General features: G+C 41.3%; 1 protein-coding gene across 12 annotated transcripts in view; it reads right to left on the bottom strand.

Annotated features, from left to right (window-relative positions):
• LOC139760405 (uncharacterized oxidoreductase ZK1290.5-like) overlaps positions 1-18,513 on the bottom strand; it is a 120,014-nt gene that overhangs the window by 73,629 nt on the left and 27,872 nt on the right. For 11 of the 12 annotated variants that reach the window (XR_011715332.1, XM_071683567.1, XM_071683565.1 and 8 more), the window contains exon 7: positions 3,607-3,777. The exons of the other annotated variant lie outside the window; for it this stretch is intronic. Coding sequence is in view for 10 of the 11 variants with exons in the window: in XM_071683567.1 (XP_071539668.1) it covers positions 3,607-3,777 (171 nt within the window). In the remaining variant the exon portion in view is untranslated. The remainder of the gene's footprint in view (positions 1-3,606; positions 3,778-18,513) is intronic. 12 annotated transcript variants of the gene reach the window in all.

Raw genomic sequence — 18,513 nt, 5'->3', positions numbered from 1 at the left:
GTTGGAACCACTATTCCTTCAGACATATGCATTTTTGCTCTCAGGAATAACATTCTCACCTTCCACTAATTCTTCAACGCTCCCAGATCCTTCACCCCCGCCCCCATCCAGTGACTCGCTTCCACTTCCATGGTTCTATCCACTACTAAATCCACTCCCAGATAGCTAAAACACTTCACTTCCTCCAGTTTTTCTTTATTCAAACTTACCTCCCAATTAACTTGTCCCTCAACCCTCCTGAACCTAATAACCTTGCTCTTATTCACAATTACTCTCAGCTTTCTTCTTTCACACACTTTACCAAACTTAGTCACCAGCTTCTGCAGTTTCTCATCGGAATCAGCCACCAGCACTGTATCATCAGTGAACAACTGACTCACTTCCCAAGCCCTCTCATCCACAACTGAATACCTGCCCCTCTCTCCATAGCTTGCTTTCACCTCCCTAACAACCCCATCCACAAACAAATCAAACAACCATGGAGACATCACGCACCCCTGCCGCAAACCAACATTCACTGGTAACCAATCACTTTCCTCTCTTCCTACTCGTACACATGCCTTTCATCCTTGATAAAAACTTTTCACTGCTTCAAGCAACTTACCTCCCACCATTTACTCTTAATACCTCTATCATATGCCTTCTCCACATCCATAAATGCTACATACAAATCCATCTGTTTTTCTAAAAGGTATTCTCACATATATCCTTCAAAGCAAACTTCTGATCTACACATCCTCTACCATAGGAGTGAGTTAAATGAAAAGATTATATGACAAAAAATTACAAAAAAGATAATCAAATGATCCAAAACTAGGGAAACAAGAGCCCAAGGGAATTCAATGAAGAGAAATTTATGCGAATAAGTCATGGAATGATAACAACATATCGGTGACTCCCTTAACAGAGCCAACATGGAAAGACAGTAAATTAAGAAAACTTTAGATATACTGAAGTTACCGTAAATGAGAAACTTGAAATTAAAATTCAAGAAACAAACTGGTAAGATGAAGTATATCAAGCAAATAATATGTGGTATGATAATTACATATTTCATGAGACAGAAATCTAAGGATGGGAAACTCAATATACATGTACATGAAATTGAATACTGCTCCATTGTAACATCATGAGAGGTTGAAAAAATTTAACTTTACGGTGTAGAATGAAGAAATGAAAGATAAATAATCAAATCCTGGCAGCAAACTAAGGACATCAAGAATAATGTTCCAGATCTTACAGCTTCTCAGCAAGGAAGATACAGATCTAATAAGTCTACAATAATTTTTTTTTTTTTTTTTTGCTTTGTCGCTGTCTCCCGCGTTTGCGAGGTAGCGCAAGGAAACAGACGAAAGAAATGGCCCAACCCACCCCCATACACATGTATATACATACGTCCACACACGCAAATATACATACCTACACAGCTTTCCATGGTTTACCCCAGACGCTTCACATGCCCTGATTCAATCCACTGACAGCACGCCAACCCCGGTATACCACATCGATCCAATTCACTCTATTCCTTGCCCTCCTTTCACCCTCCTGAATGTTCAGGCCCCGATCACACAAAATCTTTTTCACTCCATCTTTCCACCTCCAGTTTGGTCTCCCACTTCTCCTCGTTCCATCCACCTCCGACACATATATCCTCTTGGTCAATCTTTCCTCACTCATTCTCTCCATGTGCCCAAACCATTTCAAAACACCCTCTTCTGCTCTCTCAACCACGCTCTTTTTATTTCCACACATCTCTCTTACCTTATGTTACTTACTCAATCAAACAACCTCACACCATACATTGACCTCAAACATCTCATTTCCAGCACATCCATCCTCCTGCACACAACTCTATCCATAGCCCACGACTCGCAACCATACAACATTGTTGGGACCACTATTCCCTCAAATATACCCATTTTTGCTTTCCGAGATAATGTTCTCGACTTCCACACATTCTTCAAGGCTCCCAGAATTTTCGCCCCCTCCCCCACCCTATGATCCACTTCCGCTTCCATGGTTCCATCCGCTGCCAGATCCACTCCCAGATATCTAAAACACTTTACTTCCTCCAGTTTTTCTCCATTCAAACTTACCTCCCAATTGACTTGACCCTCAACCCTACTGTACCTAATAACCTTGCTCTTATTCACATTTACTCTTAACTTTCTTCTTTCACACACTTTACCAAACTCAGTCACCAGCTTCTGCAGTTTCTCACATGAATCAGCCACCAGCGCTCTATCATCAGCAAACAACAACTGATTCACTTCCCAAGGTCTCTCATCCACAACAGACTTCATACTTGCCCCTCTTTCCAAAACTCTTGCATTCACCTCCCTAACAACCCCATCCATAAACAAATTAAACAACCATGGAGACATCACACACCCCTGCCGCAAACCTACATTCACTGAGAACCAATCACTTTCCTCTCTTCCTACACGTACACATGCCTTACATCCTCGATAAAAACTTTTCACTGCTTCTAACAACTTTCCTCCCACACCATATATTCTTAATACCTTCCACAGAGCATCTCTATCAACTCTATCATATGCCTTCTCCAGATCCATAAATGCTACTTACAAATCCATTTGCTTTTCTAAGTATTTCTCACATACATTCTTCAAAGCAAACACCTGATCCACACATCCTCTACCACTTCTGAAACCACACTGCTCTTCCCCAATCTGATGCTCTGCAATAATACCTTGGATAATACCAAAAGAATATCAGACAGAAAGATATGAGTGGCTAAAAACTTGTTCAGCTTATTCAAGGTAATACCATGAGATAAGAACATATAGGGAACAACTACAGACACATTTACATGAAAACTAGGTACATGGTTGATGTCAGTCCTTGAAAAGCCTTGAATTGGCAGTCATGTAACAGGTTTGGCAGTGGAGAAAAATCTTATTATTCATCAAGCAAAACGTGCAGTCAGCACTATGTGCAAGCCTTGTCTTTTTTGGCAAAATCTCATTACAGATACTTGTAAGTAGGTGGGAAGAGAGGCAAATATTTTTGGTAAGGAAGCATACACATTTCATTAACCTATTCCTTTTGGAAACAGTATGGTCTTTATGAATGTGTAAAATCTGGGTGCAAAAGATACAAAACAAGGAACAGAGTAGCTGATAACAAGAAGAACAAAATTCCAGGAAGGTATAAAAAAAAAAGGGATGCAGACAAGATGACTGGAAGGGTATTTATGAAAGAGGTGAAGCAAAAGGAAACAGAAAGAGACTAACGGGCTTTAGAAAGGGAACAGGTGGATGAATAGGAAGTTATCATGGAAAAATGCATAGTGATGCACATGAAGCAGTAAAAGTACAGGAAAAATTGTGCCATGCACAATTCTAAATAGGGGAAGACACACAGAAATAGACATGAACTAGAAAAGGAAGTCTTGGGATAGCCAACCAAAAGAAATACATTACTTTCCTAAGACCTGCAACTAGCAGAGTTCTTCCTTTCTTCCCTTGAGCCTTTGTTTACCCTATAAGTCAAAGACTGTAAGTATGCCTACTCCCACATCAACAAAAACTTAATACTTTCTAACCTACATACTGTACTGTTAATCAGTAATTCGTAATCTACCTGAGAATTTTCCAGCACACGTTCTATTCTAGTTGATTTTGGAATACAGGGAATCTTTTTCTGCACACTCCATCGGATCAGGACCTGAGATGCAGTTTTCCCAAGATGCTCAGCAATACTCTTCACCATGGTGTCCTTCAGGGCCCTGCCTTTAGCAAGTGGAGAATACCCCTGATCCATCAAATGAAAGGCTTAGTGTCAAATTTGGGTTTTTCAAACGATCATCCTTTTACAGAAACTTATACACCACTGTCTGTTATTCTACAAAACAAAAATGAAAAGAATGATTAATTAGAAATCTAAACAAATATCCTACTGAAAGACAAAGCATAACATAACGAGTTTTTATTATGTGCACCAACTGCATGTGACTGTCACACTAAAACAATGCTGTCAGCACATCAAACTGGTGACTTTATTCAAGGAAATGTATTTGTTCTTGTTTTATTCATGTCCATAGGAATGGAACTGGGATGAAAAATTACTACAACTTGCTAAATACAATTTTTTTTTAATTACTTCTCTCATTCTTTACTGACATTCTCATTTCTACATATAAACAAGTGGTACAATCCAAGAAATCCAGGTTCAACCTCCCTCTTGGAAGGGTATCAATTGCTAAAACATACTGAGATGTAATGAAACTAATTTTTCTAATCTGCAATGATAATCCCTGTGTTAATACCACTTGAGATACCTAACACTAATTCTTTAATCAGCAGTGTTGTGAGCAGAAATGAGTCTGCATACCCAATTTGTGGTCAGGCCAAAGTGACCCTTTCCTGCTGATAAGACTCCCTCTTCTTACTGTACAAATACGAGGACACTCTTTATATGCAAGATCCCAAACCTAACTTCCTTTCTGGGTCTCTGTACAACTCTGCAATATATAAAAATCTTTCCACTCCCAGAGTTTTTTCAAACCAAACCCATTTCTGTGTACTTGCTTCAAAATATAAGGAGTACTATTCATTACTCTTCCATGAACATGTGACAACTAAGTATCCTCACTTGAAATCTGTTTTCTTGTGATGCTACATATGTGTATCCCTCCACAGGAAGGAAACAATGATTATGCTTTGTTTCACTTTCTTTATTTAACAATGAGAACCCTAACCTTAATTTAGTGAAAATGCATTAGACACATACTCACTAAACCAGGGCCTCTGACCTCTCCCATTAAAGGCTAATGGTTTCAAGGATGTAGTGGAGATGAGGATATAGTGAGGCTGATTGCTGACCTAAACTGTAAGGGTCAGATCAAAGGTCAGTAATGTCATGAATGTAGTGAAGATGGTCTTTAACTCTTAAATGCCAGGAAGAGTATACAAATGGCTACCTGGGGAATGCCAGGAGTCTTAATAGCTGTACCAATCTTTGTAGGCCTTCAATGAACAGCATGCCAATATTATTCATATGGCTTTTTTGGGTGGTACTGGTTTCTGCCCTTACACAGGCATGATAAATAGCAAATCGTTCATGCCTCAGAATGTGAAAAAGCACATCCTCATCCACCATACTTTCATCATTCCCCTAGGAAACTATGCATAACTTCAGCATTTTACCACTTACATATAAAATATGATAAACCACATTACTTACATACATATTTATAAGGATCTCTTTAATTCTATGAAAAAATCTAATGATGCACAACCTCAAAACCCCCTTCCTTCGTAACTTCCCTGGGGGACCTACGTGCTACCTTCAGTATTTATTTATAACGTGGCCATATACATACACATGCACTTTACATTTACATGGATTTCTTTAATTTCATAATGGGAAACTGAAATATTGAATAATGCACAACCTCTAAAACCCTCCCCACTTACTTCTCTTAAAAAAAAAAAAAAGGAATGAAAACCAGGATTGTGGATTCATGAGTTTTTAACTAACAGAAAATTCTGTGTACTGACAAATGGAACCATGTCCAATGATAAACATGTTCTATCAGGTGTAACATAAGAATCAGTAGTAGCTGGAATACTCTTTGTAATCATGATATTCATCATGGTCACAGATGTTAGGAAGCACAAAGTCATATGATCTGCAGATGATGCAAAATGTAAGCAAAACTGTGTGTAATGAAGAGGACTGAAAAACTAAACAAAGACATGATACAAGAATATGGTCCTATCTTCGTTCTATAGACATGTACAGGAAGTTGCCTTATCTACAATGACTAACTTCCATGCACACATGCCAACAATTCATCCATTTCTGGTTCCTGCCATGAATTTTTTTTTAGAAGATACTTAACTATGTCATAGACTACAAAAAGTCAGTCCTGTCAGGCTTCTGTCCATAGACACATCAAGGAAGATGCCAAAAGCATTACTAACACCCACATGCAGTTTCCAATAATTCATCCACTTGTTTGACAGTATAGAAATCGCTGGCTGCAGTGGTGATATATTTTTGGGAAAATATACTATTGTTAATTGGGAGGCTGCACCAGAAATATGGGATAGGGGAGAAAGAATACTTCCCACGTATTCCCTGCATGTCGTAGAAGGCGACTAAAAGGGAAGGGAGCGGGGAGCTGGAAATCCTCCCCTCTCATTTTTTTTTAATTTACCAAAAGAGGGAACAGAGAAGGGAGCCAGGTGAGGATATTCCCTCAAAGGCCCAGTCCTCTGTTCTTAACGCTACCTTGCTAATGCGGGAAATGGCGAATAGTATGAATGAAAAAATGAATGAAGAAGAAAGCTTTTTAAAACATCTGTATACCTTTCTACTCTTACCATACCAATCTTTGAGTTTCTGACATCCTCCAATATCAAAAACAGCCTTGAAATTACCCACTGGTCTGTTGGTGTTAGAATTCCACTGCATTATTATCATTTCCCCGGGAGATTGGGATAAAAGAATAATACCCATGTATCTCCTATGTGTCATAAAAGGCAACAGAGAAGGGACTAAGTAATGATTTTTCCTCTAAGGCTAAGTCCTTTGTTCATAGTATTGCTTTACTAAGGTAATAAACTGTGAATAGGTGCTAAAGATGGATATATATATTTTTTATTTTTATACATAATCTCCATCTCCCGCATTAGCAAGATAGTGTGAAGAAACAGACGAAAGAATGGACCAACCTACCCAAATACACATGTATTCCTATGACTCCACAGGGAAAATGAAACATGATAAGTTCCCAAGTGCACTTTCATGTAATAATCACATCATCAGGGGAGACACAAGAGAGAAATATAAGTCAGTTGATATACATCGAAGAGACGAAGCTAGGAAGCCATTTGGTAAACATGCAATTGTCTTGGACAACTCTCACTTGCCTTCTTTTTCACCTCTTGCACCTTTCTCTTGACCTCCTGCCGCTTTCTTTTATACATCTCCCAGTCATTTGCACTACTTCCCTACAAAAATAATTCAAATGCCTCTCTCTTCTCTTTCACTAACAATCTTACTTCTTCATCCCACCACTCACTACCCTTTCTAATCTGCCCACCTCCCACCTTTCTCATGACACAAGCATCTTTTGTGCAAGCCATCACTGCTTCCTTAAATACAACCCATTCCTCTCTCACTCCCCTTAACATCATTTGCCCTCACCTTTCCCCATTCTTCACTCAATCTCTCCTGATACTTCCTCATACAAGTTTCCTTTCCAAGCTCACTTACTCTCGCCACTCACTTCACCCCAACATTCTCTGTTCTTTTCTGAAAACCTCTACAAATCTTCACCTTCACCTCCAAAAATTAATGATCAGACATCCCTCCAGCTGCCCCTCTCAGCATATTAACATCCAAAAGTCTCTTTCACACGCCTATCAATTAACATGTAATCCAATAACACTCTCTAGCCATCTCTCCTACTTACATACGTATACTTATGTATATCTCTCTTTTTAAACCAGGTATTCCCAATCACCAGTCCCATTTAAGCATACAAATCTACAAGCTCTTCACCATTTCCATTCACAACACTGAACACCCCATGTAAACCAATATAACCTTAACGGCCAAATTGCTCACCTTTGCATTCAAATCACCCATCATAATAACCCAGTCTCGTGCATCAAAGCTGCTAACACACTCACTCAGCTGCTCCCAAAACACTTGCCTCTCATGATCTTTCTTCTCATGACCAGGTACATAGGCACCAATAATCACCCATCTTTCTCCATCCACTTTCACTTTTACCCATATCAATCTAGAGTTTACTTTCTTACACTCTATCACACAGTCCCACAACTCCTGCTTCAGGAGGAGTGCTACTCTTTCCTTTGCTCTTGTCCTCTCACCAACCCCTGACTTTACTCCCAAGACATTTCTAAACCACTCTTCCCCTTTACCCTTGAGCTTCATTTCACTCAGAGCCAAAACATGCAGGTTCCTTTCCTCAAACATACTACCTATTCGTGTTATAATACTTAGTTGCTGTCTCCCGCGTTAGAGAGGTAGCGCAAGGAAACAGACAAAAGAATGGCCCAACCCGCCCACATACACATGTATCTACATAAGCGCTCACACATGCACATATACATACCTATACATTTCAATATATACATACACATACATAAACATATATATACACATGTCCATATTCATACTTGCTGCCTTCATCCATTCCCGTTGCCACCCAGCCACACATGATAAACAGCAGCAGCAGCAGCAGCAGGTTCCTTTCCTCAAGCATACTACCTATTCGTGTTATAATACTTAGTTGCTGTCTCCCGCGTTAGAGAGGTAGCGCAAGGAAACAGACAAAAGAATGGCCCAACCCACCCACATACACATGTATCTACATAAACACCCACATGTGCACATATACATACCTATACATTTCAATATATACATACACATACATAAACATATATATACACATGTCCATAATCATACTTGCTGCCTTCGTCCATTCCCCTTGCCACCCAGCCACACATGATAAACAGCAGCAGCAGCAGCAGCAGCAACCCCCCCCCCCCCCCCCCCCCCCCCCCCAAGGTAGCACTAGGAAAAGACAACAAAGGCCACATTTGTTCACACTCAGTCTCTAGCTGTCATGTGTAATGCACCCCAACCACAGCTCCCTTTCCACATCCAGGTTTCCCCCAGATGCTTCACATGCCCTGGTTCAATACATTGTCAGAACATCGGCCCTGGTATACCACATCATTCCAATTCACTCTATTCCTTGCATGCCTTTCACCCTCCTGTATGTTCAGGCCCCGATCGCTCAAAATCTTTTTCATTCCATCCTTCCACCTCCAATTTGGTCTCCCACTTCTCCTTCCCTCCACCTCTGACACAGGTATCCTCTTTGTCAATCTTTCCTTATTCATTCTCTCCATGTGACCAAACCATTTCAATACACCCTCTTCTGCTCTCTCAACCACACTCTTTTTATTGCCACACATCTCTCTTACCCTTTCATTACATACTTGATCAAACCACCTCACACCACATATTGTCCTCAAACATTTCATTTTCAACCACCTCACACTACATATTGTCCTCAAACATTTCATTTTCAACACATCTACCCTCCTCTGTACAACCCTATCTACAGCCCATGCCTCGCAGCCATATAACATTGTTGGAACCACTATTCCTTCAAACATACCCATTTTTGCTCTCTGAAATAACATTCTCACCTTCCACACATTCTTTAATGCTCCCAGAACCTTCACCCCCTCCCCCACCCAATGACTCACTTCCACTTCCATGGTTCCATCCGCTGCTAAATCCACCCCCAGATATCTAAAACATTTCACTTCCTCCAGTTTTTCTCCATTCAGACTTACCTCCCAATTAACTTGTCCCTCAACCCTACCTTGCTCTTATTCACATTTACTCTCAGCTTTCTTCTTTCACACACTTTACCAAACTCAGTCACCAGCTTCTGCAGTTTCTCACCCGAATCAGCCAACAGTGCTGTATCATCAGCAAACAAGTGACTCACTTCCCTAGTCCTCTCATCCACAACAGACTGCATACTTGTCCCTCTCTCCAAAACTCTTGCATTCACCTCCCGAACAACCCCATCCATAAACAAATTCAACAGCCATGGAGAAATCACGCACCTCTGCTGCAAACCGACATTCCCTGGGAACCAATCACTTTCCTCTCTTCTTACTCATACACATACTACCTATTTCTCCTTTTTTCTCATCTTGGTTTCATCCACACGCACAATTAGACACCCCAATCTGAGCCTTTGGGGAGGATAAGCATTCCCTGTATGACTCCTTCTGTTTCCTCTTTTAGAAAGTTAAAATACAAGGAAGGGATGGTTTCTAGCTCCCCGCCCCCTTTAGTCACCTTCTACAACATGCAGGGAATACACGGGAAGTATTCTTTCTCCCCTAATCATTTCATATTTTTTCATACATATTTGCCATTTCCCATGTTAGCGAGGTAGCATGAAGAATAGAGGAATGAGCCTTAGAGGGAAAATCCTCATTTGGCCCCCTTCTCTGTTCCTTCTTTTGGGAAAGTAAAAATTGGAGGGGAGGATTTCCAGCCACCACTCCAACAGCTTTTAGTTGCCTTCTACAAGACAGGGAATACATGGGAATTTTTCTTTCTCCCCTATCCCCAGGGATAAGTAATAACAATAATGATAATAATCAATAAAATAATTTTTTTTTTTTTTTTTATACTTTGTCGCTGTCTCCCGCGTTTGCGAGGTAGTGCAAGGAAACAGACGAAAGAAATGGCCCAACCCCCCCCCATACACATGTATATACATACGTCCACACACGCAAATATACATACCTACACAGCTTTCCATGGTTTACCCCAGACGCTTCACATGCCTTGATTCAATCCACTGACAGCACGTCAACCCCGGTATACCACATCGCTCCAATTCACTCTATTCCTTGCCCTCCTTTCACCCTCCTGCATGTTCAGGCCCCGATCACACAAAATCTTTTTCACTCCATCTTTCTACCTCCAATTTGGTCTCCCTCTTCTCCTTGCTCCCTCCACCTCCGACACATATATCCTCTTGGTCAATCTTTCCTCACTCATCCTCTCCATGTGCCCAAACCACTTCAAAACACCCTCTTCTGCTCTCTCAACCACGCTCTCTTTATTTCCACACATCTCTCTTACCCTTACGTTACTCACTCGATCGATTAAAATAATAATAATAATAATAATAATAATAATAATAATAATAATAATAATAATAACAATGAGAATGATAATAATAATAATAAAAGCCATAAATGCTACATACAAATTCATCTGTTTATCTAAGTATTTCTTACATATATTCTTCAATGCAAACACCTGATCAACACATCCTCTACCACTTCTGAAACCACAATGCTCTTCCCCAATATGATGCTCTGTACATGCCTTCACCATCTCAATCAAAACCCTCCCACATAATTTCCCAGGAATAATACTCTACAAACTTATACCTCTGTAATCTGAACACTCACCTTTATCACCTTTGCCGTTGTATAATGGTACTATGCATGCATTCCGCCAATCCTCAGGCACTTCACCATGAACCATACATGCAATGAATATCCTCATCAACCAGTCAACAACACAATCACCCCTTATTTTAATAAATTCCATAGCAATACCATCCAAACCAGCCTCCTTGCCAGCTTTCATCTTCCACAAAGCTTTCATTACCTCTTCAATCATTCTCCCTGACCCTCTCACTTCGCACACCACCTCAACCAAAACACCCTGTATCTGCCACTCTACTATCAAACACATACGATAGAGTTGATAGAGATGCTCTGTGGAAGGTATGAAGAGTATATGGTGTGGGTGGTAAGTTGCTAGAAGCAGTGAAAAGTTTTTACCAAGGTTGTAAGGCATGTGTACAAGTAGGAAGACAAGAAAGTGATTGATTCCCCGTGAATGTCAGTTTGCAGCAGGGGTGTGTGATGTCTCCATGGTTGTTTAATTTGTTTATGGATGGGGTTGTTAGGGAGGTGAATGTAAGAGTTATGGAGAGAGTATGCAGTCTGTTGCGGATGAGAGGGCTTGGGAAGCGAGTCAGTTGTTGTTTGCTGATGATACAGCATTGGTGGTTGATTCGGGTGAGAAACTGCAGAAGCTGCTGACTGAGTCTGATAAAGTGTGTGAAAGAAGAAAGCTGGGAGTAAATGTGACAAAGAACAAGGTTATTAGGTTCAGAAGGATGAGGGACAAGTCAATTGGGAGGTAAGCTTGAATGGAGAAAAACTAGAGGAAGTAAAGCGTTTTAGATATCAGGGAGTGGATTTGGCAGTGGTTGGGACCATGGAAGTGGAAGTGAGTCACAGGGTGGGGAGGGGGCAAAGGTTCAGGGAGCATTCAAGAATGTGTGGAAGGCGAGAATGTTATCTCAGAGAGAGCAAAAATGGGTATGTATGAAGGAATAGTGATTCCAACAATGTTATATGGTTGTGAGGCATGGGCTATGGATAGGGTTGTGCAGAGGAGGGTGGATGCATTGGAAATGAGATGTTTGAGGACATTATGTGGTGTGAGGTGGTTTGATCGAGTAAGTAATTAAAGGGTAGGAGAGATATGTGGTAATAAAAAAAGTGTGGATGAGAGAGCAGAAGAGGGTGTATTGAAATAGTTTGGTCACATGGAGAGAATGAGTGAGGAAAGATTGACAAAGAGGATGTGTTAGAGGTGGAGGGAACGAGGAGAAGTGGGAGACCAAATTGGAGGTGGAAGGATGGAGTGAAAAAGATTTTGAGCAATCAGGGCCTGAACATACAGCAATGTGAAAGGCATGCAAGGAATAGAATGACTTGGAAGGATGTGGTATACCGGGGTCGACTTGCTGTCACTGGAGTGAACCAGGGTATGTGAAGCATCTGGGGTAAACAATGGAATGTTTTGTGGGGCCTGGATGTGGAAAGGGAACTGTGGTTTTGGTGCATTACACATGACAGCTGGAGACTGAGTGTGAATGAATGTGGACTTTGTTGTATTTTCCTAGTGCTACCTTGCATGCATGCGGGGGGAGGGGGGTGCCGTTTCATGTGTGGCGGGGTGGCCGCGGGAATGGATGCAGGTAGCATGTATGAATATGTACATGTGTATATATGTATATTTCTGAGTATGTATATGTTGAAATGTATAGGTATGTATATGTGCGTGTGTGGGCGTTTATGAATATACATGAGTATGTGGGTGGGCTGGGCCATCCTTTCATCTGTTTCCTTGCGCCAACTCGCTAACATGGGAGACAGCAACAAAGTAAAATAAAATATAAATATGTAATAGAAGCAGTGAAAAGTTTTTATCAAGGATTTAAGGCATGTGTGCGAGTAGGAAGAGAGGAAAGCGACTGACTCCCAGGGAATGTCGGTTTGTGGCAAGGGTGCATGATGTCTCCATGGTTGTTTAATTTGTTTATGGATGGGGTGGTTAGGGAGGTGAATGCGAGAGTTTTGGAGAAAGGGGCAAGTATGTAGTCTGTTGTGGATGAGAGGTCTTAGGAAGTGAGTCAGTTGTTGTTCGGTGATGATACAGCGCTGGTGGTTGATTCGGGTGAGAAACTGCAGATGCTGGAAACTGAGTTCGGTAAAGTGTGTGAAAAAAGAAAGCTGAGAGTAAATGTGAATAAGAGCAAGGTTATTATGTTCAGCAGGGTTAAGGGACAAGTCAATTGGGAGGTAAGTTTGAATAGAGAAAACCTGGAGGAAGTGAAGTGTTTTAGATATCTGGGAGTGGATTTCGCAGTGGATGGAACCATGGAAGCGGAAATGAGCCACACGGTGGGGGAGGGGGCGAAGGTTCTGGGAGCATTGAAGAATGTGTTTAAGGTGAGAACATTAATTTGGAGAGCAAAAATGGGTATGTTTGAAGGAATAGTGGTTCCAACAATGTTAAATGGTTGCAAGGCATGGGCTATATATGGTTGTGTGGAGGAGGGTGGATGTGTTGGAAATGAGATGTTTGAGGACAATATGTTGTGTGAGGTGGTTTGATCAACTAAGTAATGAAAGAGTATGAAAGATGTGTGGTAATAAATGGAGTGTGGTTGAGAGCAGAAGAGGGTGTATTGAAATGATTTGGTCACATGGAAAGAATGAGAGGAAAGATTGACAAAATGGATATATGTGTCAGAGGTGGAGGGAATGAGAAAGTGGGAGGCCAAATTGGAGGTGGAAGGATGGAGTGAAAAAGATTTTGAGCGATTGGGGCCTGAACATGCAATAGGGTGAAAGGTGTACAAGAAAGGGAGTGAATTGGAATGATGTGGTATACTGGGGTTGACGTGCTGTCAATGGATTGAACCAGGGCATGTGAAGTTTCTGGGGTAAACCATGGAAAGCTTTGTGGGGCCTAGATGTGGAAAGAAAGCTGTAGTTTCAGTGCATTACACATGACAGCTAGAGACTGAGTGTGAACGAATGTGGCCTTTGTTTTCTTTTTCTAATGCTAAGTTGCGTGCGCATGCGGGGGAAAGGGGGGTGCCACTTCATATGTGGCGGGTTGGCAACGGGAATGGATGAGGGATGCAAGTATGAATATGTACATGTCTACATATGTATATGTCTGTGTATGTATATATGCATACGTTGAAATGTATAAGTATGTATATGTATGTACCAGGAATGTATGTATATACATGTGTATGTGGGTGGGTTGAGCCATTCTTTTGTCTGTTTCCTTGCGCTACCTCACAAATGCGGGAGAAAGCGACAAAGTATAATAAAATAAATAATAACATTTATTTATTTATTTGCCGGCTTTCATCTTCTGCAAAGCTTTTACTACCTCTTCTCTGTTTACCAAATCATTTTCCCTAACCCTCTCACTTTGCACACCACCTCGACCAAAACACCCTATATCTGCCACTCTATCATCAAACACATTCAACAAACCTTCAAAATACTCACTCCATCTCTTTCTCACATCACCACAACTTGTCATCACCTTCCCATTTGCGCCCTTCACTGAAGTTCCCATTTGCTCCCTTGTCTTACGCACTTTATTTACCTCCTTCCAGAACATCTTTTTATTCTCCCTAAAATTTAATGATACTCTCTCACCCCAACTCTCATTTGCCCTCTTTTTCACCTCTTGCACCTTTCTCTTGACCTCCTGTCTCTTTCTTTTATACATCTCCTACTCAATTGCATTTTTTCCCTGCAAAAATCGTCCAAATGCCTCTCTCTTCTCTTTCACTAATAATCTTACTTCTTCATCCCACCACTCACTACCCTTTCTAATCAACCCACCTCCCACTCTTCTCATGCCACAAGCATCTTTTGTGCAATCCATCACTGATTCCCTAAATACATCCCATTCCTCCCCCACTCCCCTTACTTCCATTGTTCTCACCTTTTTCCATTCTGTACTCAGTCTCTCCTGGTACTTCCTCACACAAGTCTCCTTCCCAAGCTCACTTACTCTCAGCACCCTCTTCACCCCAACATTCACTCTTCTTTTCTGAAAACCCATACAAATCTTCACCTTAGCCTCCACAAGATAATGATCAGACATCCCTCCAGTTGCACCTCTCAGCACATTAACATCCAAAAGTCTCTCTTTCGCACGCCTGTCAATTAACACGTAATCCAATAATGCTCTCTGGCCATCTCTCCTACTTACATACGTATACTTATGTATATCTCGCTTTTTAAACCAGGTATTCCCAATCACCAGTCCTTTTTCAGCACATAAATCTACAAGCTCTTCACCATTTCCATTTACAACACTGAACACCCCATGTATACCAATTATTCCCTCAACTGCCACATTACTCACCTTTGCATTCAAATCACCCATCGTGCATCAAAACCACTAACACACTCATTCAGCTGCTCCCAAAACACTTGCCTCTCATGATCTTTCTTCTCATGCCCAGGTGCATATGCACCAATAATCACCCATCTCTCTCCATCAACTTTCAGTTTTACCCATATCAATCGAGAATTTACTTTCTTACATTCTATCACATACTCCCACAACTCCTGTTTCAGGAGTACTGCTACTACCTCCCTTGCTCTTGTCCTCTCACTAACCCCTGACTTTACTCCCAAGACATTCCCAAACCACTCTTATCCTTTACCCTTGAGCTTCGTTTCACTCAGAGCCAAAACATCCAGGTTCCTTTCCTCAAACATACTACCTATCTCTCCTTTTTTCACATCTTGGTTACATCCACACACATTTAGACACCCTTTGTCGCTGTCTCCCGCATTAGCGAGGTAGCGCAAGGAAACAGACGAAAGAATGGCTCAACCCACCCACATACACATGTATATACATACACGTCCACACACGCAGATATACATACCTATACATCTCAATGTACACATATATATACACACACAGACATATACATATATACACATGTACATAATTCATACTGTCTGCCCTTATTCATTCCCATCGCCACCTCGCCACACATGGAATAACAACCCCCTCCCCCCTCATGTGTGCAAGGTAGCGCGAGGAAAAGACAAAAAAGGCCCCATTCGCTCACACTCTGTCTCTAGCTGTCATGTAATAATGCACCGAAACCACAGCTCCCTTTCCACATCCAGGCCCCACAGAACTTTCCATGGTTTACCCCAGACGCTTCACATGCCCTGGTTCAATCCATTGACAGCACATCGACCCCGGTAATAATAATAATAATAATAACTTATTCATACCCAACTGCTTCCCCTGCCTTAGCAAGGAAATATCAGGATCAAATGAAAAATAGTCCTTTGTGCACACTTCCACTACCTAACTGTCATGTGTGACAAAATTAAACCAACACCTATCATCTAACATCAAATCCCATATTATTCAATGGTTTACTTTACCCCTTTATGTGGCTTGGTTCTACCTATCAAGAGCATATTGCTCCCCATATATCACATCGTTCCAATTCATTCTATTCCATGCATATCTCTCACCTTCCTGACTGTCTAGGCTCTGATAATCCAAAGCATCCTTCAGTCTCCTTGGTTTCCCCTTCCCTCTTACTCTCTTCACTTGTCGCTAAGAGATCCTTTCTTTGCTCCTCTCTGTATGCCCAAAACATTTCTGCATCATCTAGTTATCTCCTTCAGTCAAACTGCTCTAACTGCTACACCATTCTCCAGCACTGTCATTCCTTGAATGATCAACCTGCCTCCTTACAAATCGATCCCAGGCATTTCATTTCCAACATGTCCAGTCCCTTCCCTTTGTTTGTGCCTGAGGCTCTGGATTTTCATGCATAAAAAAATGGTCAGAACTAGTATTCCTTCAAATAAACCCATCTTTGCCCTGACAGACACTGACCTCCCCTTCCACACACATCATTGTTCATCCACGACCATAGCCCCCTCTCCTGCTGTATGACTCACTGCAGCTCCCATGGTTCCAATCAATTCCACATCCACTCCTAGGTACTAAAGTACTCAACTTACCTGGTTCTCTCCATTCAAATTCACACTCAAACCATCCTGTCTCATCTCCCTACTGCATCCCAGAACCCTACTTTTGTTCATATTTAATCTGAATTTTCCTCCTACACACACTCTCCCAACCTCTGTCTCCAGCTTCTGGAGTTTCTCTCTTAAATCTGTCACCAGTCTAGCCAGCCTAGCTGTCATCTGCAAACAGCAGCTGATTCACAGCTCAAGCATCCAAACTTCCACCATACTGTATATCTCATCCTTGTTGTGTAACACTTGCATTCACCTCCCTAACCAACCTGTACATAAACAAATAAAACAACCACAGAAACAGCACACACTGCTGATGCAGATCTATTTTCAACAGGAACCATATACCCTCCTCCCTTCCACCTCATAAACATATCTTATTCTCCTGGTAAAAATTTTTCACCATAGGGACTTTCCATTTACCTAACTTATTTGTAGTGCCTTCATTAAGACCCTTCGGTTAACCCTTTCAAATGCTTTCCCCATATCCATAAATGCCACACACAATTCATTCTATTTCTTCAAGTGTTTCTCACACAAATTCTTCAGCGTAAATACCTGATCCATACATCCTCTACCTCTCCTACACCCAAACAGCTCTACACCAATCAAATGTTCTTTGCATGTCACCAACCTCTCATACACCTTACTAGGTATACAATGCTCAATAGACTTATACCTCTACTTTTATTTCCCTTACCTTTATATCAGGACACCTGCACTTTGCCAGGTCTCTGGCACCTAATCTTGGGAAATTTTAATTTTTGCGAAGCCTGACTAACCAATCAATTAACAGTATCACCCCTTTCTTGAAAAACTCAACTGCAGTTTTATCAACTCTGCCACATTTCATCTTACACAAGGTTTTTGCTACCTCCTTTCTCTTCACCATACTATTAGCCAGGATTCTCTTGGTCTCATGCCACAGCATCCCAACCATATCCATCATCCTGTCATGGAGTGTGAGTATGAATGGAAAGAACCTGAATGTAGTGGGGTGCTTTAGATTTGTGGGAGTGGCTATGGCAGCATATAGAACCATGAAAGCTGAAGTGAGCCAGAGAGTGTGTGAGGGGGCTAAGGTCCTGGGCACAATGAGGAGTGTGTGGAAAGAGAGGTAACTGTTTGTGAGGGCAAAGATGGGTATGTTTGATGGGGTAGTACTCCTGACAGAGGTGAATGAATATGAGCAAGGAATGGGCTCTGCAATAAATGTGTTGGATATGAAATGCTTAAGGAAAATATGTGATGTGAGAAGGGCTCATCAAGTATGAAATGAAATGGTAATAGAAAGCAGTGGCAATAATAAGCTTATGGTTGAGAGAGCTAAAAAATGTGTGCTGAGATGGTATGGTCATTTGGAGAGGTTGACAAAGAGGACATATGTGTTAGAAGAGGAAGGGACAAGGAAAAGGGAAGATCGAAATGAAGATGGAAGGATGAGGTGAAGGAGGTTTTGAGTGCTTTGGGCATGAATAAGCATGAGGTGTAATGTATACATGGAATAGGGTTACTAGGAGGAATGTGGTACATAGGGATC

Source organism: Panulirus ornatus, chromosome 36 (genome assembly GCF_036320965.1).
Source record: "Panulirus ornatus isolate Po-2019 chromosome 36, ASM3632096v1, whole genome shotgun sequence".
Lineage (NCBI taxonomy): Eukaryota > Metazoa > Arthropoda > Malacostraca > Decapoda > Palinuridae > Panulirus > Panulirus ornatus.
Note: the sequence above shows the minus strand (reverse complement) of the source record. Positions and strands in the feature narration are given on the sequence as shown.